This window comes from Camarhynchus parvulus, chromosome 19 (assembly GCF_901933205.1).
Source record: "Camarhynchus parvulus chromosome 19, STF_HiC, whole genome shotgun sequence".
In the NCBI taxonomy this organism is placed as follows: domain Eukaryota; kingdom Metazoa; phylum Chordata; class Aves; order Passeriformes; family Thraupidae; genus Camarhynchus; species Camarhynchus parvulus.
The window spans coordinates 7,052,738-7,078,996 of record NC_044589.1 but is presented as its reverse complement, the minus strand read 5'-3'; the positions used below and the strand labels follow the sequence as shown (position 1 = coordinate 7,078,996).

The window sequence follows — 26,259 nt, the reverse complement described above, 5'->3', positions numbered from 1 at the left end:
TTCTAGATCCAAGAGACTATAAAAATGCAGTGACCTATTTAGGGAACCCCGCGGTGCTGCAAAACAGATGCTTCCCCTCCCAGCCCGGCTCCGGGCCCTTGCCCTGGCCAGCCATGTGAGCCTGCCAGGGGCATGCAAAATGCCACTGGCACCGGAGCTCTGTCCCGCTTCTGCACAGAAAACCCTGGGCAACACAGAGAATTTCCTCAGATGTGGGATTTGCTGGTGCCTGGGGAACCCTCTGCCAGGGAGAGCTGCTCAGGGCAACCCAACCTGTTTCTGACAAAGGCAGATGGGATCATGTGGACAGGAGCAGCTGGTCAGTTTGCTGGAAAACACAGGATGTTTGGCTCTGGGGATGCAGCAGGAGAGTGGCCTCAGTGGGTGGCTGAGGGTGGCAGAGCTGTGGGGCACTGGGGACCTCGTGCTGTCCTGCAGCTCGGCAGTTCCAACCGGCATCAGCCCATCACCACCTGCCCAGTGTGATAAGGAAGCAGGAGCTGCCACAGGCTGAAACTGGCTGTTCACCCTGTGCTCTGCTGGGCAGCAGGGCAGAGCTACAGCCACACAGTGTGTCCCCCTCGCCAGCGCAGCTGGAAAACCCTCCTGAAAGCTCAGACAGGCTCTGCTGCCCTTCCAGATCACTCAACCCCATCCCTGCTCTCCGGATGGCTGCGGCTCCCTGCACTTGGTGCCACGTGCCTGGGACAAAGGACAGTGTGACAAAAGCAGGCGGCTGTGCTCACTGCCGCCGTCCTCCGCCCTGCAAGGGCTGCCTCTCCTCCACCACTGCATGCCCAGCACAGGGCTCCTTGCTCAGCTGCCAGCTTGCTCTGCCATGCCCCATGTGTCCTGCTCTGCTGCTGCTGTGGGGCTGTATCCTGGGCACAGGCTGTGGGCTGGGAATCACAGCCAGCTTTACCACTGTGAGGGAGTGGGGCTTGTGACACCCAGACAAGTTGTGTCCCAAGAGTGGCTCACAGCCTGGTGGTAGGAGAGCCAGGACCACACGACTCAGCCAGCAATGGTAGGCTGGCAGCGGGGGTTTGGAGACAGTCCCCTTGGGCAGGGGACTGTCCCTGTCATCTCTCTGAGCATCCCAATCAAAAATCGAGCACTGCCTGAAAAGTGCTTTTGGAAAGAGCTTGTGGATGCCTCTCTCTGGGTTCCCTGTTCCCAAAGCCCCACTGCAGCTTCCCTGGGCCCAGCTGCTCCCACACCCTATAGGAAGGGAGGTTGTCCCAGCATTGACATGGCAGGGCTTATCCTGAAACCATCTGTCCCAGGGTTCTCACTGTATGTGACCAACCCCAGTGTGACGTCCCAAAGCTGGACACCAGTGGTAACAAAGACTGTGCTGCTCTCACTGCTGGGTGTGCTGGGAGATGCTCATTGTTAACCCTGGGCTGTCTCCTGGGCAGAGCAGCCACTGTCCCACAGTCAGTCCCTGACTGTCAGGCTGACAGCCCTCGCTGGGCACAGATGCTGCGGGAGAAGCTGCAGAATGGCTCCTCAGGCAGCTCTGCCATGGCCAGCTTTGTATTCCCTGCACTGGGGGCAGCAGGCACCCGTCACCCTGCTCCGGCCGCCAGCCTGGAGCCTTCCCTGTCTGGATCCAGTGCTGTTCCTGATGGGATTCTTCCGAAAAGGAGAACCCCAGCAGCGCGTGCGTGCCTTGTGCATGCACGGGGCTGCGTGTGCGCATCAGTGCGAGCTCACAACGTGAGAGTGTATGTGAGGATCGGGGGGTGTGTGCGTGCGGGGAGTGCCGGATGGACGGGGTGTCACCGTGCCACACCGGGGGTGTGCACACACACCGTATGTGCGTCCGCGGCGGGGTGCGGGGTCACCCCGCTTCGTGGGCGTGCGGGGGCGGTTGCGCCGGTACCGGCTGCGGGCGCCGCTCCGTACGGTGCTTACAGCCGGGTTGGGGTTCTCGGGTGGGCAGGACCGCTCCTGCGCTTCTCTCGGTGCCGAGCGGAGCCGCGCCCGGCGCGGCGGGCGGCGCGCGCAGAGCCGGCAGTGCCCGCCCCGGTGCGGGGCCGCCCCGCCCCGCCCCGCCCCCGCGCCGCCGCCGGGGCCCGGCACCGCCGCCGCCGCCACCGGGCCGCGCTCCGCCGCCGCCGCTGGGTGAGTACCCGCCGCCCTCCCACCGGCACCGGCCGCCCGCACCGCCGCCGGGGCACCGGCACGCACCGCCCGCCGCGCCGGCCGGGCCGCGCCTGCATCGCCCCCCGGCGGGCCGGGCCGGGCCGGGCCGGGCCGAGCCGAGCTCAGCCGTGCCCGTGCCCGCGCCCCCGCGGCGTTGCACAGCCGCTGTAGGTGGGTGGGTGGGTGCGGACCCCCTCGGTGCCGCCCCCCGGTTGCGGGGCGCGGGCGTGCGCATGGCCCGCTCTTGTCTCGCAGCGCCTGTGCAGCCCCCGGTGTCACTCGTGTGCGTGTTTGCATGTGTGTGCGTGTCACCTTGTGCGGGCTGTGCTTCTGCGTGCGGTGTCCCTGCGTGTCCCCCCTGCGGGATGCCCCGTGTCAGGTGCTCCGTGTCGGGTACCCCAGCACCCGCTGCAGGGCTCCCAGGGAATGCTTCCAGGGAGAACCCGCTGGCCTGGGCCTTTCCCACATTTCCGGGAATTGCATCCAAAGCCATTAGCCCGGCTCGCCACTAACCACATCGGTGCCACTGGCACCTGAGCCACCTTTTAGAGTGACAGGGGTGGGTGGCACTCAGCGAGCTGCTGTGCTGGGGGTGGTGGTGGCTCGCAGGGCTGTGGCCAGCCCAGTGCCTGTTAATTTTCCCAGAGAGAAATATATGGAGCATCGGGCGAGGGCTGGGACGCGCGTCCCTAAATCGTGTGGTTTCCAGCCGGCCTGTGAGATGCAAATTGTCTGGTCAGCAAGTGCCAGAGCTAAACTTAGGGCAATTACAGGAGAGTGTGGGCACATGGCAGTGTGTTCCTACACCCCAAGGCTGGCCCTGGCACTCTGGCACTGGGGGACCTCTGCCCACTGCCCCATCCCAGCTCCCATTGGGATCTGGGTGTTCCCACAGCACCTGCAGCAGCCCTGGACTTTGCCCCTGCCGAGCTGTGGCTCGGCCCTTCACCTTTGCCGTGGGCTGGGCCATGCAGGGCACCAGGCTGTGAATTTGGGGCCAGATAAGAGTGATGAGGGAGCTGTGTGCCCTGTGCTAACAGGGCTGCAACCCACCTGACCCCTCCAGCTGGTCAGGGAACCGTGTCCCAACTGGCAGCCCTGCCAAGATCCTGCCCCACTACCTCTGGGTGTACCCTGTTAGACCTCTTGAGCTGTGTCATTCCCCAGGTTTGAGGCGAGGCAAGTGCTTGCACCCCATGCACCCTCCTGGCCTGGGGTGACCCCTCTGGGTCCCCTTTGCTGTTGGACGTGGGGTTCCTGCAGCAGGAGGGCCTGAAATCCTGCTCTGGGGAGAGCCTGGTAGCATATCCTGGCTGTGACTCAGGTGGATCCGGGATTGTTTTCCTCTTGACACATTCCAGCATTGTCCATAAGGGAAGGCGCTGCAGAGGGATTTGGAAACCCCCTAAATTTCCTTGTTCTGTGGAAAACTTGTGTCCAGCAAGGAGCCATCACGCAGGTCAGCTCCCACTTGCCCTGCATAGGAGCTGGCCTGGCTGCTCGGAATCGCTGCCAGCAGCTCCTGTTCCCTGGCACGGCATCATCCCTTCCTGGCTGGGCACAGCCAGGCCATGAGCTACCCCAACACGGCGTGCCCAAGGAGGGGACAGCCACCAGCTCCTGTGCCAAAGTGGTGTGGGAGCAGAGCGCTACTGCTGTCATTAGGGAGCAGAGCAGGGAGGGCAGGCGACCGTGGAACTTGCCGTGCAGGTCCCTGCACGGGAGCGTGTCGGACGAGATTGCGTCTCGAGGAGGGAAGGAGTGGCTGGGAGTTTCAGTGAACGCCTTCCTCCCTGCCTGCAACTCCCCGGCGCCCTGGCAGGGACACAGGGGCTCCTGGCTGTGCTGGGGGGACGTGGGGGAAGGTGCATCCGGCTCCTGCTTGGGTGGCTCAGAGAGGATTTTGGCTTGGGGAGCGCTGAGATGCGTCTCCCTTTCTGCCATCTGGCCCTTCCAAGGTGACGTCCTCATCTTTGCCAGCCCAGTGTCGCAGCAGCATCCTCGCGTGCGATCCCAGAGCGCCGGCGGGTGCCTCTCCCTTCCCTGCCAGGGCTCATGCACGCCTGGCCGAGGGGATCCCGGAGCAAGCCCGGGCTGAGTCAGGGAAGGCGCCTTGGGTCTGAATCAGAAGCGAGGAGCCGCTCAGCAGCACCTCCTGCTCACGGCATCGGGCTGCACCCATCCGTGGCGGGAGGCTGCTTGGGGAAAAGGGAGCAAACCACAATGGCACAACACACGGGCTGGGGACATCAGTGCAGGGCGGATGCTGCGGTGCTTTCCCCAGCCCACAAAAGTCCTGTCTGCCTGCCCCACTGCTGCCTATTGTGGCCCTGAGTGGGGCACACGTGGCTGCGGCAGTGGCCGCCAGTGCTGCCTGATTAGCGATGCGGCTGGGAACGCCGTTCCCCCTTTTTGTTGAGCGTACAAAGGCTGGGAGGCAGCCTGTGTGCCGGGAGAGAAACCACCGAGGACAAAGAGCGCGCTGGCCGTCTCTCTCCTAGCGCCCTGGCTCTAACCAGCACCTGCCTGGCGAGTGGCTCTGCTCCCAAGGGACCCCCAGGAAGGATCCCAGCAGCCCCCTCCCTGCCCCAGGTGAGCACTGGGTGCTGCCAGGGGTGCAGCCCTTTTTGCAGCTTCAGGGATGGCCAGGCAGTGTGGTAGCGGTGGCATGTGTCACACAGCGGGGACAGGAACAGGTGCAGGTTCTCTCCCTGCCATTGTCTGTGCTGAGCTCCTGGCACAAGGGAGCAGCCCCCAGGATGGCATGGCTGTGGTGGCCTTTGTGGCAGCACCTGCTGTGGGTCATGAGAAGAGGCTGTGCTGTCCCCTGGTTTGGGTCAGTGATCACCCCACAGCCAGCAGTTCTGGAAGAGGAGAAAGGAAGTGGGTTGTTTTCATGTGTTTTGGGGCCCTGCCCTGCCCAGGTCCTGCCGTGGGTCTGGGTAAAGCCCCAGTTGCTGCAGGGAGGGCAGAGCAGCCAGAGCCCTGGGGCTGGGTGGTGTGGGCACAACTGTGGCAGCCCTTCTGGCCATGGCCAGGAGCCTTGCAAGCCTGACCTTGTCCCTCAGGCTGCTTCCCCTCGCTGCCTCAGAGGTATCACACACCCAGAGCCAACACTGTGCCATGGCTTGCAGGGCTCTGTCCTCACCTGCCCTGTGGCCAGGCCTCTCCCGGGCACGTGTGCTCCTGTCCCAGCCCCGAGGGGCAGCGAGGTTCAGGGAGTTCCCTGCCATCCCTGGATGGCTTTGTCAAGAGGAAAACAGGTTTCCCTTGTCCCACTGGGTGTGTTCAAGGGCAGTGCAGACCATGTGTCCTTGCAGGGAGATGGTCCAGGCAGTGATGGTGATGCAGTACTGATGCTGTGCTGGAGCCAAGGTGCAGCTTGGCACAGCACAGCACATCCATGCACCCCAGGCAGAGCTGCACTGCCACCATGGGCAGCACTACCCATCCCTATGGCTGCCCAAACCTCATCCCCACACCCGTCGGAGAGCTCTAAAGCAGATGCTTCAAACGTGGGGAGCTTTCCTGTTGTCCTTTGTGCTGAGGTTAAGTTCCTGTGCAGTTTCCTGCCCTGTTATATATAGCTGTCAGCCCGTCCTGCAGGCACTGCCAGCCGCCTGCTCCACTTTGGAGTTGTTTATCCACAGCCCAAGCGCTCGATGGAGGCTGGGGGGGGGCTACCAGTTACCCCAGGGGCAGAGGAGTGCCACAGCCCCCCATGCAGGGTGAGGCTGTGGGTGCCCCCGGGCACTGGGTGCATGTGGGGTTTTCCAGGAGGGAGCTGCATTTTCTTCCCAGCCACGGTTTTCCCACTGGCACTGGGTGCTCCCCCCGCTCTGTGCGGGATGCCCAAATGAAAGAGCCACTGTTCCTGGAGGTCACCGGCAGCGTCACGAGCCTCTGTGTCGCCCTGGCTAAAATTAGACACTTATCAGTGTTGGGAGGGATGTGATTTTACAGGTTCCTGTTTATTAGAGCAACCTTCGCTCCAGGCCGTGTTTCCGGCTCCTCCCTGGTGGGGATCCTGCCCACGGCAGCCCCTGTGGTTTGTGGTGGCCAGAGCCAGGATGAGCAGCAGAAAGGCCTCTGTTTCCTCAACAAGGGGCTTTTGAACAGCAGGCAGGACGTTGGTGGCTGGATGGGATGGGGGTTTTACCCTGGGGAGTGTCCCTGCCAGCAGTAACTGCTGCAAAAGCCACCAGGATATTTTCTTCCCTGCCCACCCATGCTGCTCCAAAACAGCTCCTGAGCTGCTGAGGGTCTTGCCTGCAGTCAGCCCTAGTGCCAGGCACTGCCAGGCTTCTGGGCTTCTTTTGGGGCGTCCCTGCTGCATCCCTGGGGCTTGATGCCCAGCCAGGGTACACATTGACTGGGGCAGTCTCAGCCCTGTGGTGCTGCAGTCCCCAGGGAGGGTGGAAATACTGGAACATGGCTCAGGGGCTGGGGGTGGCAGCTGGCGTGACCAGTGGGGTGGATGGAGGGGTGGTGGGTGGGTGTTGGCCGTGCTGCTCTCTGATGGCACCCTCACTGTCTGTCCTTCTGCACAGGCGGCTGAGCCGTGACCGGCGCCCCAGCCCAGTGCCCTGCTCTGGGGACAAGAGTGCCCCAAGCCCCCATCCACCATGTTCAACCTGATGAAGAAGGACAAAGAGAAGGATGGGGCCCGGAAGGAGAAGAAGAAGGAGAAAAAGGAGCGAATGTCAGCAGCTGAACTCAAGAGCCTGGAGGAGATGAGCATGCGCCGGGGCTTCTTCAACCTCAACCGTGCCTCCAAGCGGGACTCCAAGACCCGCCTGGAGATCTCCAACCCCATCCCCATTAAAGTGGCCAGTGGCTCCGAGCTGCACCTCACAGATATTGACTCTGACAGCAACCGGGGCAGTGTCATCTTGGACTCGGGCCACCTGAGCACGGCCAGCTCCAGCGACGATCTCAAGGCGGACGATACCAACTTCAAGGGCTCGGTGCTGCAGCGAGCAGCCAAGTTTGGCTCCTTGGCCAAGCAGAACTCCCAGGTGATTGTCAAACGCTTCTCCTTCTCCCAAAAAAGCCGGGATGAGAGCACCTCAGAGACCTCCACACCCTCTGAGCACTCGGCAGCCCCCTCCCCTCAGGTGGAGGTGCGCATGCTGGACACCCCACTGGACAAGCAGGGGGTTCCCCCCGGGCAGCCCTGCACCCCTCCTGCCGCCTCCCTGCGTGCCAGGGTGCCGGAGCTCGTCGGTAAGAAGTTCCCTGCTGAGCTTCGGCTGCCTGCCCTGGTGCCCCCCAGCCCCCCACCCCACGGCAGCTGGAGCTGCAGAGGCGCAACACGGGCGATTTCGGCTTCTCCCTGCGCCGCACCACCATGCTGGACCGCGGCCCCGACGGGCAGGTGTACCGGCGCGTCGTGCACTTCGCCGAGCCCGGAGCCGGCACCAAAGACTTGGCCTTGGGCTTGGTGCCGGGGGACCGGCTGGTGGAGATCAACGGCAGGAACGTGGAGAACAAATCCCGGGATGAGATCGTGGAGATGATCCGGCAGTCGGGGGAGACGGTGCAGCTGAAGGTGCAGCCCATCCTGGAGCTGAGCGAGCTGAGCCGCTGCTGGCTGCGGGGCGGCCAGGGGACACGCCGTGCTGCCTGGGATGTGAGTAACGCTGTCCCTGCCACGGGCACTGCCAGGCCTGGGTTCTGCCAGTGCCAGTGTCCTCGTGGGGGTGTTTGGGTTGGCAGGGGCCGTGGGAAACAGCGGGTGCTGGGGCTGCTCCAGCCAGGATGCACAGGGAGGAGTGGGAGGCTGTGGCTGGGATGCAGCAGTGATGCATCAGGTCTTGCAAATCATCACTGGTGGGTTTTGCCCCTCAAAGTGCTCAGGGGGCTGTTGGGTTGGGTTTTCCTCCTGCTAGAGGAGAGCCCAGCTCTGCATTGCCTGCGGGAAGTATGTCCCCATCTCTTTGCTGACTGAGCATAGTTCAGCTGAGAAGGGAGCTTTGCTCCTCACTGCCAGGAAATTCCAAAGGCTACTTTGCTGAAGGACACTGCTTGCTCCGCTGCCCACGCTGGCGTCCCCCACAGGGATCCTCCCCGGGGACTGGGGCAGGCACGCAGTGTGCCAGGGGCTGGGAGCTGCTGCCGGCGTGCGCAGCCCTGCGTACGCAGCTACTGCTGCTGCTGCTGCTGCTGTATAAATAGAAACTTAATGGCTGGGTGACCCACATCCCTCACGCCTGCTGCCCGGCACTGCTGACCCTGCCGCAGGCTAACCAGTGTCCTGACCAGCTGGCACCCCAGCAGAGCCCCCCAAACACAGCACCCTGGAGGGCTGGACCCCCTCTGTGGTGGCAGGGGCTGCAGCAGAGTGGTGTTGTTTAGCCTATAGCTGGACTTGTTTAGTGTAGTTTTAAGCCTGCCTCGGGTGAGGAGGGTGCCTGTGCCTGCAGAGCAGGTTGGCTGCACTGGGGAGAGCCACACTGTGCATGGCAAGGCCCTGTGCCTGCGAGTTGGTGGCCAGGATGGAGCGAGGGTGACCACGGGGCTCCATGTGCTCCTCGAGCAGATGCCGGCGCTGCGGGGTGGAGTCTGCGCCAAGCCAGAGCGGTGCCTTTCCCGCAGCTCCTCCTGGAGCCCTGCAGGCGTCAGCGGGCACTGCTGCCTCGATAACCCTGTGTGAACACCTGGATAACCCCTGGTGTGGACAAGGGGCACTGCTGCCTGGATAACCTCTGGTGGGATAGCCCTGTGTGGACACTGGGCACAGCTGTGCCTTGGCACGGAGGCAGGTGTGTGTTGGATGTTGGCACACAGAGGGCCAGCAAGGTGCCTGTGCCTTGCAGGAGCACTGTGCTGGGCTGGGAAAGGGGAGAGGAATCACCAGTGCCCTTGGGGCTGCATGGGAGAGGCTGCAATCTGCAGCCTTGTGCTGGAACACGGTGTGGTTTGACGGCATCAGCCGGTGGGAGCTGGTCAGAGAGCTGGCACTGACTGTGCTGTGGGGTTGCCTCTGCAGCACTGGCACAGGATGCCTCCTCCTCCCTCCTCCTCATGGTGCACCAGAGTGACACACTGTGGCTTTGCTGGTGCTAGGGAGCCCAGACTGGGGTGCTGGGTGCAGCTGGGGGTCCCTCACACAAGGTGCTGGCACACAGGGAGGCCCGCTCTCCCCCAGGCCCCACTAAGCTCCCTGGAATGTTTCTGGTCCTAATTTAAATAAAAATGATCCTTTTTGAAACAGGAAATTATAGACATATTTTGGGCTGTTGTTTTGGAAGCCCCTCCCTGGCTGGAGAGGGATGGTGCCGGGCTCTCTGTGCACCATGGGGGGTTTAACCCCCTCACGGGATCTGGGCTGAGTCACCCTTGTCCCCACGGACCTGGCTGGGCAGTGCCAGCCCCCGCTGCCTCTTGGGGGGCTGTCAGTGCTGTGGGGTGACAGGGGACAGCTGGTGGCATTGGGGCTGGGGTGAAACCCCCTCTGTGTCCCAGCCTTGCTCCCAGTGCGGGGCAGCTGGGCTGGCTCAGCTCCACGCTGTATTTATTTATTTACCGGCTAAATTCCTCAGGCAAGGCCCAGGCGTGCGCCGGCCCAGCAGAAATATTCCAGAAATATTCCAGAAACGCCTCTGACCACTCCAGTGCTGCAGCAGGGCCGCAGGCATCCAGTGGCTGTGCTGGCTGACCTTGTGTGCCACTGTCCACGGGCACACAGGTCCCTGCAGGTCGCTGTCCCCAGGGTGCCGTGGCATGGCTGGGTTCCCTGTGTCCCACCAAGGTGGGAGTGTGGGACTCTCATTGTGTCAGGGGCACTGTTATCATTTTTCTGTGCTTGGCAAGTTCTTGGTTTGGCTCTCTTTCTGCTCTCACTGAGGGGTTGGTGCTGCTGCGGTGTCGCAGGGTGGTGGGGTCTTGGGAGGGGGCTCAGCCATGGGCCAGTGTGTGTGTGCTGAATTTCCTGGCTTAGGAATGAGAGAAATGCACCAGGCAGAAATGCTGCTGTCACCAAACAGCTGGGCTGGGCATCCCAGTGGAGGTGGCTGCATGCCTGTGCTACCTGGGGACACCCGTGTCACTGCAGACACTCTGCTGTGTTATGCCAGCCCTGCCAAGGGTGTTTGATGTGGCCTGTCCCTTGTGCAGTGGGGTGTGCCAGCCTGGGACCCCCTGCTTCCTCTGGCAATGTTTATTTGCTCAGGGCACATCTGTCTCGTTTCAGTTGGGCAGGAACCTGCTCAGCTGCCAGCTGGGGTCCCACTGTGCCATGCCTGTGTCACCACTGCTCCTCCATGCCACCAGCGTGCCTGGCTCCCTGCCACCAACTCCTCCTGGCAGCCCCCACATGGGGAGGGCCCTGACCCTCATCCCCTTGTCCACTGCCCCTCTCCTGCTGTTTCCAGGGACACCTTGAACTTCCAGAGGCAGCTTTGCCATGAGAACATCTTTACCGTCTGTTGCTGGGGTGCTGTCTGTCCCCAAGAACATTCTGGGGGGATCTGGTGTTCATGGCAAAGCCAGAGGAGGAGCGAGAAGCGTCAGACTTGCACTGCCTGGCGCCACACCAGGCACCCAGGGGTGTGGATTGTGCAGCCCCATCCCGTGAGGCACAGAGCCCTGCCTGGCCCCCCCAGCTCCGCAGCTGCGCTTGGCTCGGGGGTGTCTGTCCCACTCTGTGCGGGCGGACGGTGCAGGGAGGCCGGGCAGTTCCTGGAGCCCACATCACTTCCTCTGGCAGTGGTGACGGTGCTGCTGGTGCCGAGGCCCCAGTGTCCCCCCCCAGCTCTCCCTCTGGCTGCTGCTGCTCCGGCCGGCGGGGCCCTCGCATTCCTGGGCTATTTTTAGGGTGGCCCTATCAGCCCAGCTGTCCCCGCTGCCGGCTGCCGCCCCGTTAGTGCCTCTCCCGTGCGGTGCCGCGCTCGCCCCGGCGGAAACCCTTCTCCTTCTCCCTCTGGTAAGGTGGGGACCCCCAGCGTGGCCAGCACGGCTTGGGGGAGCAAGAGGGGGGTACCTGGGAGATGGTTCTGGTGCTGGGATCGGGGATTGAGAGGCTGAACCCACCCCTGGGGTGTTTTGGGGTTGTTTGTTGTGGGGACCTCATGGCCGGTGCTCTCTGGAGAGCTTTGTGGCAGTGCCAGGCTGCTTGGAGGTGGGAGTGCTGTGGGCAGAGGGTTTGGGGGTTCTGACCCACAGGTGGGTTTGTCTCCAGACCCCCATGCTGGCATTTCACACCATGGTGACGCTTTGGGGGGACAGGGATGTGCTCCCAGACTGCTGGGTTGCTTTGGTGCCACGCCTGGCCCTGAGAGGGGGCTTCTCCCCAGTGGCACCAGGCACAACCTGGGGTTGGACAGTGGGTGCCATCCAGGGCAGCAGGTCCCACTAGAGCTGCCTGGACTCTGGCACGGGGTCAGGCTCAGAATAAACCCAGGCTGTCAGGGCAAGCAGGGAGCTGGGGCAGAAAATATCCCTTCCCTCACCCTGGCATTTGCTTACCGCAGCGGGCTGGCCCCTCAGGGGAATGGGGCCACGGTCCTACAGCCTGACTAAAGGGGGTTTTTTTACACAGTGAGTTTTGCTGGGTCTCAGACTGGTCACCTGTCTGTCCCCAGAGCCCCTCCTGTGGGCACTGTTTGTTTGCTGAGCAGGTCCAGGTGGGCTCAGACCCCCATTCCTGAGGATCCCAGGTGGGGAAGGGCACGTGCCTGTACCCTGGGCCGTGGTTTGGCATTCTGTGTGCTGTCCCAGTCAGTCTCACCTCTCCCTCTCTCCCCAGCCAGGGCTGCAGCTCCATGAGACATCACCATGGCGTTCTCATCCCGGTTTGCGTTCTGGGAGCAGAAGGGAAGTGTCTCTTGCATGTTTGCCTGCGCCCCACGTTTGGGTCACGCTGCTCACCAGCTCCCCCCAGTTTGCCCAGTGCTGGCACCGTGTTTGGAGCAGCCTCACTGTGCTGCTGTGACAGGGGCTGTGCTGGGCAGCTGGGAGCTTGGCCAGGGCTGGTGTCACCAGCACAGCCATGCATGTGATCACTAACACCATCACTAACGGCTTTGTGAGTGTCTGGTGCCGCCCCTAACACAGTGTGAGCCACCCCAGTGCCACCTGCCCCCCAGGAGCTGCTGTGTGGCGGCAAGTCGGAGTGTGCTGCCCACAGGATGCACCGCTGCAGCGTCACAGCCGAGTCCTGGCACTCAGAGGCTCAGCTCAGGGCAGGGTTTGGCTGCCCACCCCCCCAGAGGCCCCTGGTTTCCCCGGGTCAGCAGGGATCTGGCGTGTCCCACGTGCGGCTGCTGCAGAGATTAGCTGGTGACACTTAAAACGTGCTGTGACACCGGCTGGGGGGTGACGTGTAGAGTGACAGAATCCTGCAGGAGGGGTGGTGTGACTCTGAACCACCTCCCTCACTGCTGCTCATGATGAGAGGGCCCAGGCCAGGTGGGCAGAGCGCCTCTCCCACCTTTGGGGTTTGCTGTATCTCGGGTGCATCTCTGTGCTCCACCCCTGTTTTTTTGGCTGATGGGGAGCCTGGGAGGACACACATCCTTGTCCCTGCAGTGGGCTGCAAATTCGGGCTGGCATGGAGTGATGGTCCCAGGAGGTTTTCCTGCAGCAAGGCCCCACAGTGGGTTGAAACATGCTCCTCTTGTTTGTCTGACCCTCAGGTCAAGGACGAGGACAAATCTTTAGCTGTGAAAAGACCCGTGAAGGAGGATGGGGCTGTAAGTGTCACAGGGCACGGGCAGGGTGGAGCTTTTGGGGACGGGGCTTGTCCTTGGTGGGAACAGCCCCTGTGACAGGGCCTGGGGACACCATGCAGGGTCATGGGCTTAGTGATGCCCTGAGCACTGAATTTTGCCCCCATGCTGGCAGCCTGAGGGTTGAATGGTCACTGTTGGTGGGGCAGGGAGGTCACCATTGCTCCCTGCACTGGGATCCACTGTGGGGCTGTAGGTTGGTGGGGAAGGGTGCTGTGGTAATTATTCCAACACCCAGTGCTGGGGTCTGGCCAGGAGCTGTGCTCCATGGCAGGGCAGAGCCCTGGGCACCATCACATCCCAAAAGCAGTGGAGGCTGGCCCTCCACTCACACCACTGTCATTGTGGCTGCAGTCAGAGACCCCGAAGGATGCAGCACCTGCACCCCTGAAAGCTGAGCCCCTGAAAGCTGAACCCCCAAAACCTGAGCCTGTGAAGAGCCCTAAACCCGCGAAGAACCCTGAGCCACCTCCTGGGAGAGGGAAGAGCCCAGAGCCGGTGCTGAACGGGGCAGCAGAGAATGGGCTGGAGGGCCCAGCCCCCGAGGCACAGGGAGATGACGGCCAGGGGCTGTCCCGCCGCAAGGTGGTCCGGGTGGTGCGCAAGGTGGTCCGCAAAGTCCTGCCAGGGGAGGACGCTGGCAGTGCCAAGGAGCCAGGCCGAGATGCCAAGTCTCCCGAGCCAGTGCCACCCCCGAGGAAGGAGGAAGCAGGGCGTACCGCTGTCCCAGCTCCCCCAGCCCCGCCACCTCCCCCCGCCGTGCTGCCTTCAGCCCCTGCCAAGCCGGAACCCAAGGATGAGATCTCAGAGGGGCTCAAAACCCTCATGGCCAAGGGCAAAACCAAGGAGCACCGGCCACGGCTCCGGCCGGGGGACAGGCAGGAGAAGCCCCGTGAGCCTGCTGGTGGGGACACAAAGCTGTCCCCGTCCCCGAGCGCTGAAGCCAAACCAGAGTCACCAGTGCAGCTTTCAGGAGGGAAAGCGGAGCCGGCAAAGGCATCTGCTCTGAAACCCACGGCCCTGGAGAGGCACAAGGTACCAGTGTGTGCACAACAGGGGATGCTCTGACCCCCAGTGCAGCGTGGTGTGAGCTCACCTGCATGGTTTGCAGTGGTTTTGAGATGTGTCGTGTGGGTGGGAGTCACTTTTTTGGGGCAGTCGTGTGTGCTGTGGCCACTCCATCATGCTGCCCCTTGTCTCCCCTCCATTTCATGTGGAGAAGAAGCTGCAGAGCAGTGAGAAGCGGCAGACCCCTGTGAAAAATGCCCCGGCTGCCCCCCAGCAGGTGTGTAGGAGTGGTGACACAGGTCCCTGGACACTGTGGGTACGCACTGGTACCCAGCTGTGCCTTCACCCTGGGACCCGCCCCAGGCACTGATGGGCTGCAGGGCTGGGAAAGCCTTTGCAATGGCCCTGCTGGTGCCCACGTGCCAGGGCTGTGAGGGCTGTGGGACAGCTGGCCTGGAGCTAATGGTGCTCTGCCTCTAGGCTGCCCCTGGCCCTGCTTCCCCTGGCCCCGAGTCCGTGCTGAGCCCATCTGAGGAGGCGCAGCTCCGGCTGGAGAGGATCTTCACCACTTCTGTAACTCCAGAGGTGTTGGTGCTTGCGTGTCGCCTTCTCAGGGATGGGGAGGCATGGGCAGCGTGTGGCTGCCCCAGGCGTGCCATGTGCCCTGCACACAGTGACTGTACCCCTGTGTCTGGCTGCCAACCCCATGGTCCATCTGTGGGTGACACTGGCAAGCAGGGAATGGATGGCCAGGGCTGTTGGTGGGTTTGGGGATCGTTGCCCAGACTGTGCTGGGCATGGGGAACTGCCTGCATCCCTGTAGGGGCCCAGGCACACTGTGGTGGCTGGGATGGATGATGTCCTGGTGGTGCTGTGTGATCATGGCCATGCTGGGGCCCTGTGGCTTGCCAGGGTGCTGCTTCTGCTCTCTGCCTCTCACCCCCTCTCTTCTTTCTCTCCTCCTTCCTTGCTGCCGTTAGCTGGACCCCGCCGCCTCCGCCTCGGCACCCAGCCAGGTACTGTACCCCCGTCCTCAGGAGCCCTCTGCCTCCACCAGCGACCCCCTGCCATCCTCTGTCTGCCTCTGGGCTGGCGTCTGCGCCCGCGCCTCCTGCTGGAGTGTAAGGCTTCCCCCATCCCACCCTGCTCCGTGGGCTGCCATGGGGCCAGCGGGGGCAGCCGGGGCTGGGTGCCTCTCCCCTCCCCAGCGAGGTCATGCCAGGAAGCCAGACGTCCCAGGAGGGTGCCCTCAGTGGAGGTGGCACAGCTGGGGCGGGCAGGGGTGTGGAGCAGGGTGCGAAGGGGCAGAGTGCTGGCATAGGCAGGATGCATGGCTCGTGCCGAAGCAGCTGTGGCACATGGTGCTGGCAGAGCTCAGAGCGGGGTCAGTGCAGTGACCCCCAGCCCCAGGGCTTTGGCAGCATGGCCTTGTGGCCAGTGTCCTTCCCAGCTCTGGGCCTGTCCAGCACTGCACTGGACTTGCCACCCCGCTGTCCGCAGTGGTGGCCGTGGCACGAGGAGCGCCCGCAGGGTTTGGCACAGTGGTGCTTTGCCCCCGCTCGCTCCCCATCCCCTCTTGCCGTGCTGTGTGCGGGGCAGGGCTGAGCCCTTCTCGCCTTCACCGCCTCTCTCGGCCTCGCCAGGGTCCAGCGGACGATGCGCCGGCAGCTCCCCTTGGCCCCGTCCCTGCTGCAGCTCAGGTTTGGCTTTGGAGCTCGTCCTGCTCTCCTTGTGCCAGGGACATCCCCGCTGTGCTGGCCACCAGCCTGGCATTTCCCATGTCAGAGTCCTGTGCCACGTCCTATGTCACTCCATTATGTGCCTCAGTGTGTCCTGTGTCCCTACAGCATGTCCCTGCAGCATGTCCCATGTCCCCATAGCATGTCTGGTGTCCCTGCATCCTGACACGTGGGTGCCTGCTCTCAGGGCTGTGGTTTGGGAGCTTGGCCCCTCCAGGCTCGCCCAGGGTGGCCGTAGTGAATGTTCCTGTGGGTCACTGTGTCTTTATGTCTGCCCCAAGCTGTGGCAGGGCCATGGTGGTCTCTGCAGCCCTGCACCCACTGGGGTCCCCAGTGGGCAAATCGGGGACATGTGCTGGGAGGGTTTGTGGCTTGTGGAGGTGGCCTGGCTGTCCAACACATGGCCCTGTGGCCAGTCAGCCCTGCTCCCTCCAGCCCCAGGGATGAGAGGAGGGGGTGAGGCAGGGCAGGGAGCAGGTGACCACAGCCTCTCCACATCTGCTGTCCCACAGGCCAAGACAGAGGAGCAGATAGCAGCCGAGGAGGCCTGGTACGAGACCGAGAAGGTGTGGCTGGTGCACAGGGATGGCTTCTCCTTGGGTGAGCACTGCTGGGACACAGCACCCCATCCTTCCTGTGGTGCAGTGAGCCCCCCTGACCCCACTGCAGTGTCCCTGGGGGCTGCCAGCACGGCCCCTCTGAGTGCTCTGTGCCCCTCACAGGCAGCCAGCTGCGGCCAGAGGCGGGCAGTCCCCTGCCCGAGGGCAAAGTGAAGGTGAAACTGGACCACGATGGAGCCGTCCTGGAGGTGGAGGAGGACGATGTGGAGAAGGTAGGGCTGCGGGGCAGGGGCTGGCAGGGCAGATCCCCATTCCCCGCCTGACCCACCCCATCTCAACCTCGCTGCCAGGCAAACCCCCCGTCCTGTGACCGTGTGGAGGACCTCGCCAGCCTCCTCTACCTCAACGAGTCCAGCACGCTGCACACGCTGCGCCAGCGCTACGGTGGCAACCTCCTGCACACCTACGCCGGGCCCACCATGGTCATCATCAACCCGCTGAGCTCCCCCTCCATGTACTCCGAGAAGGTGACGCTGCTCTGGGGGGACACCGGAGGGGACACGCAGCTGGCACCGTGCAGAGAGGGAGGTGGGGGTGGCAGGGTGCTGACCCCTGCCCGCTTGCCCTCCCTGTCCCCATCAGGTGATGCACATGTTCAAGGGGTGCCGCAGGGAGGACACGTCCCCGCACATCTACGCGGTGGCGCAGGCGGCGTACCGCAGCATGCTGATGAGCCGCCAGGACCAGGCCATCGTCCTGCTGGGCGCCAGCGGCAGCGGCAAAACCACCAACTGCCAGCACCTGGTGCAGTACCTCGCCACCATCGCCGGCAGCACCGGCAAGGTGTTCTCTGGTGAGTCCCTCTGTCCTGCCTGCACACGCCCCCTGCTTTGCGGTCACGGTCCCACGCACGCGGCAGTGGCTGGACACGCGCTGTCGCTGTCACACCGGTGCCTTTGCTGTGCTCCTGGGGGCTGCTGCAGTGCAAGGGAGCAGCAACACCTGCCCAGCCAGCTCTGGCCCCCTGCCCACTGCACAGCCCCTGCACTGCCCTGCTTGTCTTCCTGCAGTGGAGAAGTGGCAGGCTCTCTACACCATCCTGGAGGCTTTTGGCAATAGCAGCACCAGCATGAACGGCAATGGCACCCGCTTCTCCCAGATCATCTCCCTGGACTTCGACCAGGCTGGGCAGGTGGCATCTGCCTCTGTACAGGTGAGGGGACCAGGGTGCCCTCCCCAGCATGGGAGCTGGTCCATCCTTGCCAGCATGGCTCCCTGTGATGTGGGAGCCAGTCCATCCTCACAAGAGTGTTGTCCAGAGAAGCTGTAACTGCCCCATCCCCTGTGGCAATGTTCAAGGCCAGGTTAGACAGGGCTTGGAGCAACCTGGGATGGGGGAAAGTGTCCTTGCCCATGGCAGGGGTTTGGAACTTGTTGATCTTTCAGGTCCTTTCCAATTCAAACCATTCCATGATTCTCTTGGTGTTTCCTACACTACAAGCTCTGCTGCAGATCCCCAGCCATGCTTGCAGCACTCAGCAGCCTGGCATCCTGCTCTTGTCCTTGTTCACACCCATCAGATGGGATCTCTTGCTTAGTTAGTCCCAAAATCAGTCCCAAAATGCTGTTGTGATAACAGCAGAGCCCTTAAAATGCAGGAGACGTACTCCATGCTCTTGCAGTAGCATTCACCGAGGAGAGATGCTCATGGGCTGCTTGGGTGATGTTTGCATTCACATGGTGCCCTGCAGTGGGAGAGAGACCCTCACAACTCTGTGGGGACCCTGGACAGGCAGCAAGGATGAGGCTGGGGTGGGCTGGAGGGTCTCAGTGTTAGTGGGACCCTTGGGGACAGTTCCTCACTGCCCCACCTCTGCCAGACACTGCTGCTGGAGAAGCTGCGTGTGACCCGGCACCCGGCCAACGAGGCCACCTTCAATGTCTTCTACTACCTGCTGGCCTGCTCTGACAGCACCCTCAGGTGAGCTGGGCCTGGCCTCCATCGTGGGGGGGGTCTCTGGGACCTCCCCCATGGGGCCAATCATGGTGTTTATCCCTGCAGGACTGAGCTTCACTTCAGCCACCTGGCAGAGAACAATGTCTTCGGCATCGTGCCCCCCTCCAAGGTTGTTGCCATGGGGGGCTGTAGGGGAAGATGGGGGTCTCTGGCCCATTTCAGTGCAGGGGGAAGCAGAGCTGGGCTCCCAGACCAATGGCTCCTGTTGTTTTCTACAGCCAGAGGAAAAGCAGAAGGCAACCCAGCAGTTCAGCAAGCTCCTGACAGCCATGAAGGTGATGGGCATCTCAGGAGATGAGCAGAAAGCCTTCTGGCTCATCCTGGGGGCCATCTATCATCTGGGAGCCGCTGGGGCAACCAAAGGTAACAAGCTGGGAGCCATTAATGGGAGGGGAGATTTGAGGCTGAGGGATGTGAGGGGTTCCAGAGACACTTTGCAAGCAGCCTGCAGTGCAGCCAAGCTCTGGGGGAGAGGGTGGGAGGCTGTGTCAGCTGAGGGACAGTGTCCTGCCACCCTGAGTGCTCTGGGGCACCCAGCCTTGTCCCCATGGTCGGGGTGGTCTCATTAACTGGTGGGAATTGAACATGCCCAGACCCTCGGCTGGCCCCTTCCAACTTGGGGGAGTGGGGGCCTGGGTGGGGCTGAGGCAGTTGGGGGGTGTCCCCCATTCCCAGTGTAACACCTTTCCCTCCATCCTCCTTGCAGACCCCCTGGCAGATGGAGCTGGTAATGGGAGTGGGGAGGGCTCTGCTCTGGGGGGTGCCATGCAATGCAGATTTGGGGGCTGAAATGGGGGCTTGGGATGCTGCTGGTGTGCTTGGACCATCCCTGACCCTGGTTGGGTCTTGGCAGCCCCAAATTTGCCTGCTGCTCATGAGAAATCCCATCCCAGTCCTGTCAGCACCATTGGTGGTGCGGGTCAGGGCTGCCCTGGCACACAGCACTCACCATGGGTGTGAGCCTCTCACAGCATCAGCTTTGCTCTCCATTCCTGGGGGTGGGAAATTTGGCTTTGGGGGCTGCTGTTCTCCCCCTGTGGCTTTCTCTTTCTGCCTGTTGTGCTGGAAGCCCCTGTGGTGCTGCACGCTGGTGGGAGAGCTGGGCATGTCACCCCAAAATGGGCACCTGGAGCTGGTGGCTGCACCCAGGGAATTTGCGGCCTTGGGGGAAAAGATGATCTGGGGATGAAGAAGGAGAGACCAGAGGGGTCTGGATGCACACTGGGGCGCAGGGCTGGCCTGTGGGGTGCTCTTGGGGTGCAGTGCTGGCCCGTGGGGTGCTCTCAGGGCACTAGAGGGCAGCAGGGCCCCGCTGCAGCCGCCACAGCGGGATGCTCAGGCAACTCTGGGACCTCTCCATGGGAGCCTGCTATGGGAGGGAATCCCAGATCCTGCTGGGGGGGAGCATTGCTGCATCCTGCTCGGGGTGGGCATCCCACCCCCAGGTCTGTGCTGCTGCTGCTGAAGCCCCCCCTGCGCCTCGTGGACGCTGGGAGTGCTCAGAGCTGAGTTACACCAGCCCCACAATTTCCTTGGATCCAAAAGTGGCTCCCCATGCGCTGGGGCAGAGCCGAGCTGCTCCCCAACATTGCCCACGGTGCGGGGTGGGCTCAAAGGGAAGGGATCCCCCATGCTGGTCACGGTTTGTCACTGCAGCAGTGCCTGGGGAGGGGGCAGGCGTGGCATGTGCGGTGGCCTGGTGGCAGGAGGGCGTTTCCCCCACCGTGCCATCGTGTGCCGTTGTTTCTAACCCGTGTCTCTGTTCGCATGGTGCATGCTGCCCTTTGCAATGCAGACACCGACGAAGGTAAAGTCCCCGTTCTGTTCTCCGTGTGTCTCTGGCTTCCCCCTCCTCCGTGCCACCCTCACCCTGCTTCCGTCTCCCTGTGTGTCACCATTAACCGGCTCCCACCGCCCCCCAGCGTCCGTGTGTCTGTCTGTGTCTGTGTGGCTGCCGTGTGGCTGTGTCACCCAGCAGGGACACATCCCCGTGGGGGATGGCTCAGAGCCTCAGAGGTCCCTGGGTAGTGGTGGCAAGGGGTCTGTGCTCCACACCAGTGTGGCTCCAGGCTCAGCCTGCAGCAGCACAAAGCCATTCACCCCTATCTCCTGTCAGACCCCAAACATCTCTGTCTTCTCAAACCCCAAAACGTGTGCTCCCATCATCCCTAACCTACTCTGTGGGTCCCTAAGACCATCCCAGGCCTTTCTGGAAACACTCCCCATTTTTAGGGGTGCCATTCCTGGCCCTGACCCCCCTTCTCCACCCTTCAGCTGGGAGGAAGCAGTTTGCACGGCACGAGTGGGCTCAGAAAGCCGCCTACCTGCTGGGCTGCAGCCTGGAGGAGCTCTCCTCTGCCATCTTCAAGCACCAGCCCAAGGGCACCCTGCAGCGCTCCACCTCCTTCCGCCAGGGCCCCGATGAGTCTCCCCTGGGGGACAGTGGCACAGGTAGGGTGAGGTGTGGTGGGGACAGCGGGTGTCCCCAAGGGATGCCGGGCTGGGGACACTCAGGCTTGCTTTGGCCAGGTCCCAAGCTGACGGCGCTGGAGTGCCTGGAGGGCATGGCAGCTGGCTTGTACTCCGAGCTCTTCACACTCCTCATCTCCCTCCTCAACAGGTATGTGCTGGGGGGGCCAGCAGGAGAGCAGGGGGTGCCTGGCTGTGCCCACTGACCCCACTGTGTGCTCCCCCCAGGGCGCTGAAGTCGAGCCAGCACTCGGTGTGCTCCGTGACGGTGGTGGACACCCCCGGGGCACAGAACCCCAAGCTGGCAGGGCAAAGCCGGGGCGCCACCTTCGAGGAGCTCTGCCACAACTACGCCCAGGAGCGCCTGCAGCAGCTCTTCCACCAGCGCACCTTCGCCCGCGAGCTGGAGCGATACAAGGAGGTACCAGGGACACCCGGGCTGCCATGGCCTCCTCCACTCCTGCCCTCCCATAGCCACGTGAACATCTCCTGTGTTTCCCCTGATTTCTTATGCAGTGGTCATTTTGGACCAGTCCAACCAAAGCTCAGTGCCCAGGGCTGCTGGAGCACAGCACAGGAGGGCTGGGCTGGGAGGTGGTGGAGTGGCTGTGGGTGGTGATGATGGTGGTCACTGCTGCTTCTCCATCTCAGCACTGACAGCCCATGGGGACCCTTCCACGTGTCCTGGTCCTCCCGTAGCACTCTGCATCACTCTAAACCCCATCAAGACCAGCACCCTGATGGGCTCACACTCCCAATCACTGCTGCTCTGCAGTGTGGGTGCTCATCTGCCTATGTTCCTCTGTTCCCCCTCACCAGGAGAACATAGAGCTCGCCCTGGCTGATGCTGAGCCCAGCTCCTCTGGCTCCATAGCTGCTGTGGACCAGTCCTCACACCAGGCACTGGTAAGCACCTTCCACTCTTCCTTCTAGCCACATCATGGCAGCAGATGGCCGGCTTTTGGGCACTTTGGTGGTGGAGGGGAAGGAAAGAGGATGTTGGCCATGACAGCAAGTGTGTGTGCAGCCCACATACTTAGTGCATCCCCAGTATGGTTTTCTCCTCTTGTCCTGGGAGCTGCCTGTGCTGTGGGCAGAGGGCCTGGAGATTTCTGGGGTGTTCCAGTTTTTGAAGTGCTCTGGTCCCCGGGATGCTCAGGTTCCTAGTGTCCATGGGTCCCCAAGGTTCTCCAGTCCCTGGGGTCTTCCAGTCCCTGCTGGAGGAGGCTGCTGGCACCATCCCTGTGCTGGGTTTCAGCCCAGCACTGCATTTCCCACCTCAGTGAGATGTGCTGCCAGAGTGTCCCATATGGACCTTTCCCTTCTGAGTCTCCACTAATCAGGAGCCCTCTCCCACGGTGTGAGGTTGCTTGCTTCCTGGGTGGCCTGGGTGCCCTGTGTCACCCCATATCCCTGCCCTGGGGGACCCTGGTGTGCTGGGGTGGCTGTCAGTGTGGTGACCCTGCAGGTCCGGTCTCTGGCCCGCACGGACGAGGCGCGGGGGCTGCTGTGGCTTCTGGAGGAGGAGGCTCTGCAGCCAGGGGGCAACGAGGACACCTTGCTGGAGAGGCTCTTCTCCTACTACGGCCCCCAGGAAGGGGGTAAAAAAGGTATGGAGGGGGGCCTGGAACCATGGGGATGTGTCCACTAGACCAGAAACAACCTCGCCAGTGGAAGATGTCCCTGCCCATGGCAGGGGGTTGGAATGAGATGATCTTTAGGGTGCCTTCCAACCCAAACCATTCTGGGGTTCTGTGACATGCCCCACTGAAACACTGCTGCCCAGGGCTGTGCCCACTGGTGCTGTGTTTCCCTGCAGGGCACAACCCACTGCTCCCCAGTGACAAACCCCGACACTTCCTCCTGGGACACAGCTCGGGGACCAACTGGGTGGAGTACGATGCTACGGGATGGCTCAACTACGTCAAGCACAACCCGGCCTCCCAAAACGCCTCTGTCCTGCTGCAGGAGTCCCAGAAGTGAGCAGGGTGCTGGGGTGGGAGCATGGCAGGGGGAGAGGTGACGCTGGGGGTGACATGCCCTCTGTGCCCTGCAGGAAGGTGATCAGCAGCCTGTTTGCCGGGCGCGGCGGCTCGGCGCTGGTGCTGTCGGGCTCGGTGGCGGGGCTGGAGGGGGGCTCCCAGCTGGCCCTGCGCCGGGCCACCAGCATGCGCAAGACCTTCACCACCGGCGTGGCTGCCGTCAAGAAGAAATCCCTCTGCATCCAGATCAAGCTGCAAGTGGTGAGTGAGGGCGTGCCAAGGGGGATCCCCACATCTGGCCAGGGCATCTGGCTGGGGCACCACCGCATGTCACCGCTCACCCCGCTCTGCCGCACCCACAGGACGCCCTCATCGACAGCATCAAGAAGTCCAAGCTGCACTTTGTGCACTGCTTCCTGCCCAAGGCGGGGGCTGGTGGGGACCCCCAGGCTGTGCTGTGCCGGCGGGTGAGCGGCAGCGAGCTGGAGCTGCCGGCGGAGCACTGCGAGGCCGGGCTGATGCAGCTGGACGTGCCCCTCCTGCGCGCGCAGCTCCGCGGCTCCCGCCTGCTCGACGCCCTCCGCATGTACCGCCAAGGTGAGCCTGCCACCAGCACCAGGGGATGGAGGTCCCAGCTGCATCTTCTCACTGGAGAGCCAAAGACCCCCAGGAGTCCCTTCAGCACGTGCCCTTGCTCTGAACTCTGGAGCCTCTCCCCCAGGGTGGTTGTGTCCCTGTTCCCCCTCCCCTGCTGGGCTGTTATCTGCACTGGGGACAGGCATGGCCTTAATTGGGTGTCTCCCCTGGTGCCGCTGGTTCCTGGCAGCAATCCCATTGGCATCCAGCCCCTGTCCCGCTGGAATGAGAGCCTCTGGGTTGTGCTCAGCAAAGCATTTATTGATACATTGGCTGGCCAGCCACCTGGCCGAGGGTTTATTGCTTGGAGGCCGGACCCTTCCTGCCATGATTGGAAATCGATGCCACCTGCACACCTCCTGGATCGATGGCCATGGCCAGCCGCCCGTGCCAGGGTCAATGTTCCCATCAATACCTCATCGTTAATTAAGATATGGAGGCTCAGTGCTGGAGCCTGATGCAGGAGTTGGCTGTGGCTCAGAGTGGAGCCAGAGCAGGACTTGCACAGGCAACACGTGTCGCTGCTCTCCCCCCGAGGAGGGATCTGGCCGCTTTCTCCTCAGATCCCAGCCAAAACTGCTGGAGGATGCAGCCAAGGAAAACCTCATGGGGAGGCTGAGGGCATTCTAGCTATGCCTGACCCCATGGGGAGCTTGTGTCACGTGGGGCAACCCCGTCAGCTCTCCCAAAACATGAGCCCCAGCATGTCAGGGCATGTGGGGCTGTCCGTGGCCATCCCCTGGGCATCCACACGGCCCCACTCTCCCTTGCTTCCCCAGGTTACCCTGACCACATGGTGTTTGCGGAGTTCAGGCGGCGCTTTGATGTCCTGGCCCCACACCTGACCAAAAAACACGGGCGCAACTACATCGTGGTGGATGAGAAGCGGGTACGTGCCCCATGTCAGAGTCACTGCTGTGGTCCAGGGTCCCCTGCACCTCAAAGGGCTTGGCCCTGACACCTTTCCTCCCTGCAGGCAGTGGAGGAGCTCCTGGAATCACTGGACCTAGAGAAGAGCAGCTACCACATGGGCTTGAGCCGGGTATGGTGCCCGTCACCGCCGGGTGTGGGTGTGGGCAGGGCTGTGCGTCATGGCACGGTGGGACAGCAAAAGGGCAGCACTGTTCACTCCCACCCACGGCATTCCTCATGCCTGGGCAATAAAACGCCACGATGGGACAGGAGCAGTGCCTGAGGAGGGGAGAGACACATCCCCCCCAGCGGGAGGGTGGCACGGTGTGGCCGGAGGGATGCCGGCACCCATCGCTGTCCTGCTCCCCTCCCACAGGTGTTTTTCCGGGCTGGATCTCTGGCCAGGCTGGAGGAGCAGCGGGACACACAGACCAGCAGGAACATCACCCTTTTCCAGGCGGCGTGCAGGGGTTCTTCCTGGCACGGCAGCACTTCAAGAAGAGAAAGGTTCGTCCCAGCGACTCTCCCCTCCCCGCTCTGCTGCACAATTTCGCCTAAAATGGGCAGTGCAGCCTTTCTGTGCCTCCTGGGCCAGCACCTCCTCCTCCCGCCTCCCCCGGAGCCGTGGGGGGCCAGGGGGAACCAGGGGGCCAGGGGGAACCGGCAGGGAGGCTGCTGGGCATCGCCACCGAAGGATGAAGCCACGCTTCAGCTCCTACTTTTATCATTAGAGAAGGTGTAAAATAGGCATCTTACAGCGCCTCATCTTCCCAGGATTAGCATTTAGAGGGGCTGGAGAGGATCAAACAGCAGATTTGCTGGTGCAATTAGCCCAAATGCTAAGGAAGGGAAGCATGCCGGGGTGCTGGCAGGGGTGCTGAGCACCCAGACTCCCTGCTTTGCCCTGCTGGTGGCCCTGTACTGACCCCATACCCCGTGCTGACCCCGTGCCCTGCACAGATCCAGGATTTGGCCATCCGGTGCGTGCAGAAGAACATCAAGAAGAACAAAGGGGTGAAGGATTGGCCCTGGTGGAAGCTCTTCACCACGGTACGGCCCCTCATCGAGGTGCAGCTCACCGAGGACCAGATCCGCGGCAAAGACGTGGGTATCCATGCTGGGGGATGCTGGATGGAGCAGGGAGGGCTTGGGGGAGCGTTGGCCCTGGGCAGGGCCCCACAGCGGGGTGGGATGCAGGACCCCATGGTGGGGTCACATGCAGAAGCTAATGGTGGGGTGGGATGCAGGATCCTGAAGTGGGGTGGGAAGCAAAACCCAGGGAAGGGTGGGATGCAGGATCCTGTGGTGGATTAGGATACAGGATCCCACTGTGGGTTGGGATGTGGGAGCCCGTGATGGGGTGAGATGCAGGACCACGTCTGCCCGCGCCAGGCTCGAATTGCTCCCTAATTTGCGAATCAGCATGTCATTAGCATCCCGAGAGCCGGCTGTTGCTTGAGCCCAATTACAAGCGTGGAGAATGGAAATGAAACCGTGCGCCGAGAGGCAAATGCGGGGGCTCCGCTCGCGCTGGCAACCAGACACTGGTGCACCCGGCGAGCACAAGCTGCCGCCTGGCTCAGCTTTCACCCCGACCTGCTGGGGACGGGCACCTGGGTGGGGGCACCTGGGCAGGGGCACCTGCTGCACCCCTAGCCTGTGCTGGGACCAGAGGAAGAGAGAGGAAGATGTTAGCAGCCAGACATGCTTCCACAGCACTGCCTGGTGGTCCCTGGGCATCCTGGTGGGCCCCTCCCTCCCCACCTGGGCTGGGTGCACCCAAACCCTTCAGCAAGCTGCTGATGTGTGGATTTGCTCCCACCTCGTCTCGCGGGGGATGTGGGTACCCCTCTGCAGCTTTTCTGGGACTGCCTGGCATTTCGACACCATTTATGGGGTTGGAGTCAGCACGACGGCGGAGCGGGTTGGGGAAAGTCCCTGCCCAGCCCTTGGCAGGGGAGAGCAGCCCCAGGGAGCCCCCACCCTGCTCATCCTGTGCTGGGGGGGTGCTGGGGAGGGGCAAAGAGCTGCCAGCCTCCTACCAGCCAGCCTCTT

The 26,259-nt window shown here is 62.7% G+C and overlaps 2 protein-coding genes across 2 annotated transcripts in view; both read left to right on the top strand.

Annotated features, from left to right (window-relative positions):
• Positions 1-2,075: 2,075 nt before the first annotated feature.
• Positions 2,076-26,259, top strand: part of MYO18A (myosin XVIIIA) — a 36,706-nt gene continuing 12,522 nt past the window's right edge. The window contains 27 exon segments of the mRNA XM_030962569.1: positions 2,076-2,130; positions 6,702-7,419; positions 7,422-7,783; positions 14,870-15,010; positions 15,533-15,589; positions 16,141-16,228; positions 16,351-16,460; positions 16,539-16,715; positions 16,831-17,041; positions 17,259-17,401; positions 18,069-18,169; positions 18,251-18,314; positions 18,424-18,568; positions 20,001-20,012; positions 20,480-20,656; positions 20,735-20,825; positions 20,903-21,095; positions 21,494-21,580; positions 22,143-22,284; positions 22,494-22,653; positions 22,731-22,917; positions 23,019-23,253; positions 24,072-24,181; positions 24,269-24,334; positions 24,581-24,676; positions 24,679-24,711; positions 25,165-25,308. Coding sequence (XP_030818429.1) covers positions 6,777-7,419; positions 7,422-7,783; positions 14,870-15,010; positions 15,533-15,589; positions 16,141-16,228; positions 16,351-16,460; positions 16,539-16,715; positions 16,831-17,041; positions 17,259-17,401; positions 18,069-18,169; positions 18,251-18,314; positions 18,424-18,568; positions 20,001-20,012; positions 20,480-20,656; positions 20,735-20,825; positions 20,903-21,095; positions 21,494-21,580; positions 22,143-22,284; positions 22,494-22,653; positions 22,731-22,917; positions 23,019-23,253; positions 24,072-24,181; positions 24,269-24,334; positions 24,581-24,676; positions 24,679-24,711; positions 25,165-25,308 — 3,975 coding nt within the window. The 5' untranslated portion in view covers positions 2,076-2,130; positions 6,702-6,776.
• Positions 10,907-14,288, top strand: LOC115911529 (proteoglycan 4-like). The gene is made up of 5 exons (XM_030962570.1): positions 10,907-11,077; positions 11,900-11,967; positions 12,789-12,845; positions 13,236-13,916; positions 14,104-14,288. Exons 2-5 carry the CDS (start codon positions 11,929-11,931, stop codon positions 14,257-14,259), a joined length of 933 nt encoding a protein of 310 aa, XP_030818430.1. The 5' UTR covers positions 10,907-11,077; positions 11,900-11,928; the 3' UTR covers positions 14,260-14,288.

Coding starts and splice junctions, on each gene's coding strand:
- LOC115911529 (XM_030962570.1), top strand. CDS start 11,929: ATGGCGTTCTCATCCCGGTTTGCGTTCTGGGAGCAGAAG. Junction 11,968..12,788: donor TTGCGTTCTGGGAGCAGAAG/GGAAGTGTCTCT, acceptor TCTGACCCTCAG/GTCAAGGACGAGGACAAATC. Junction 12,846..13,235: donor CCGTGAAGGAGGATGGGGCT/GTAAGTGTCACA, acceptor TTGTGGCTGCAG/TCAGAGACCCCGAAGGATGC.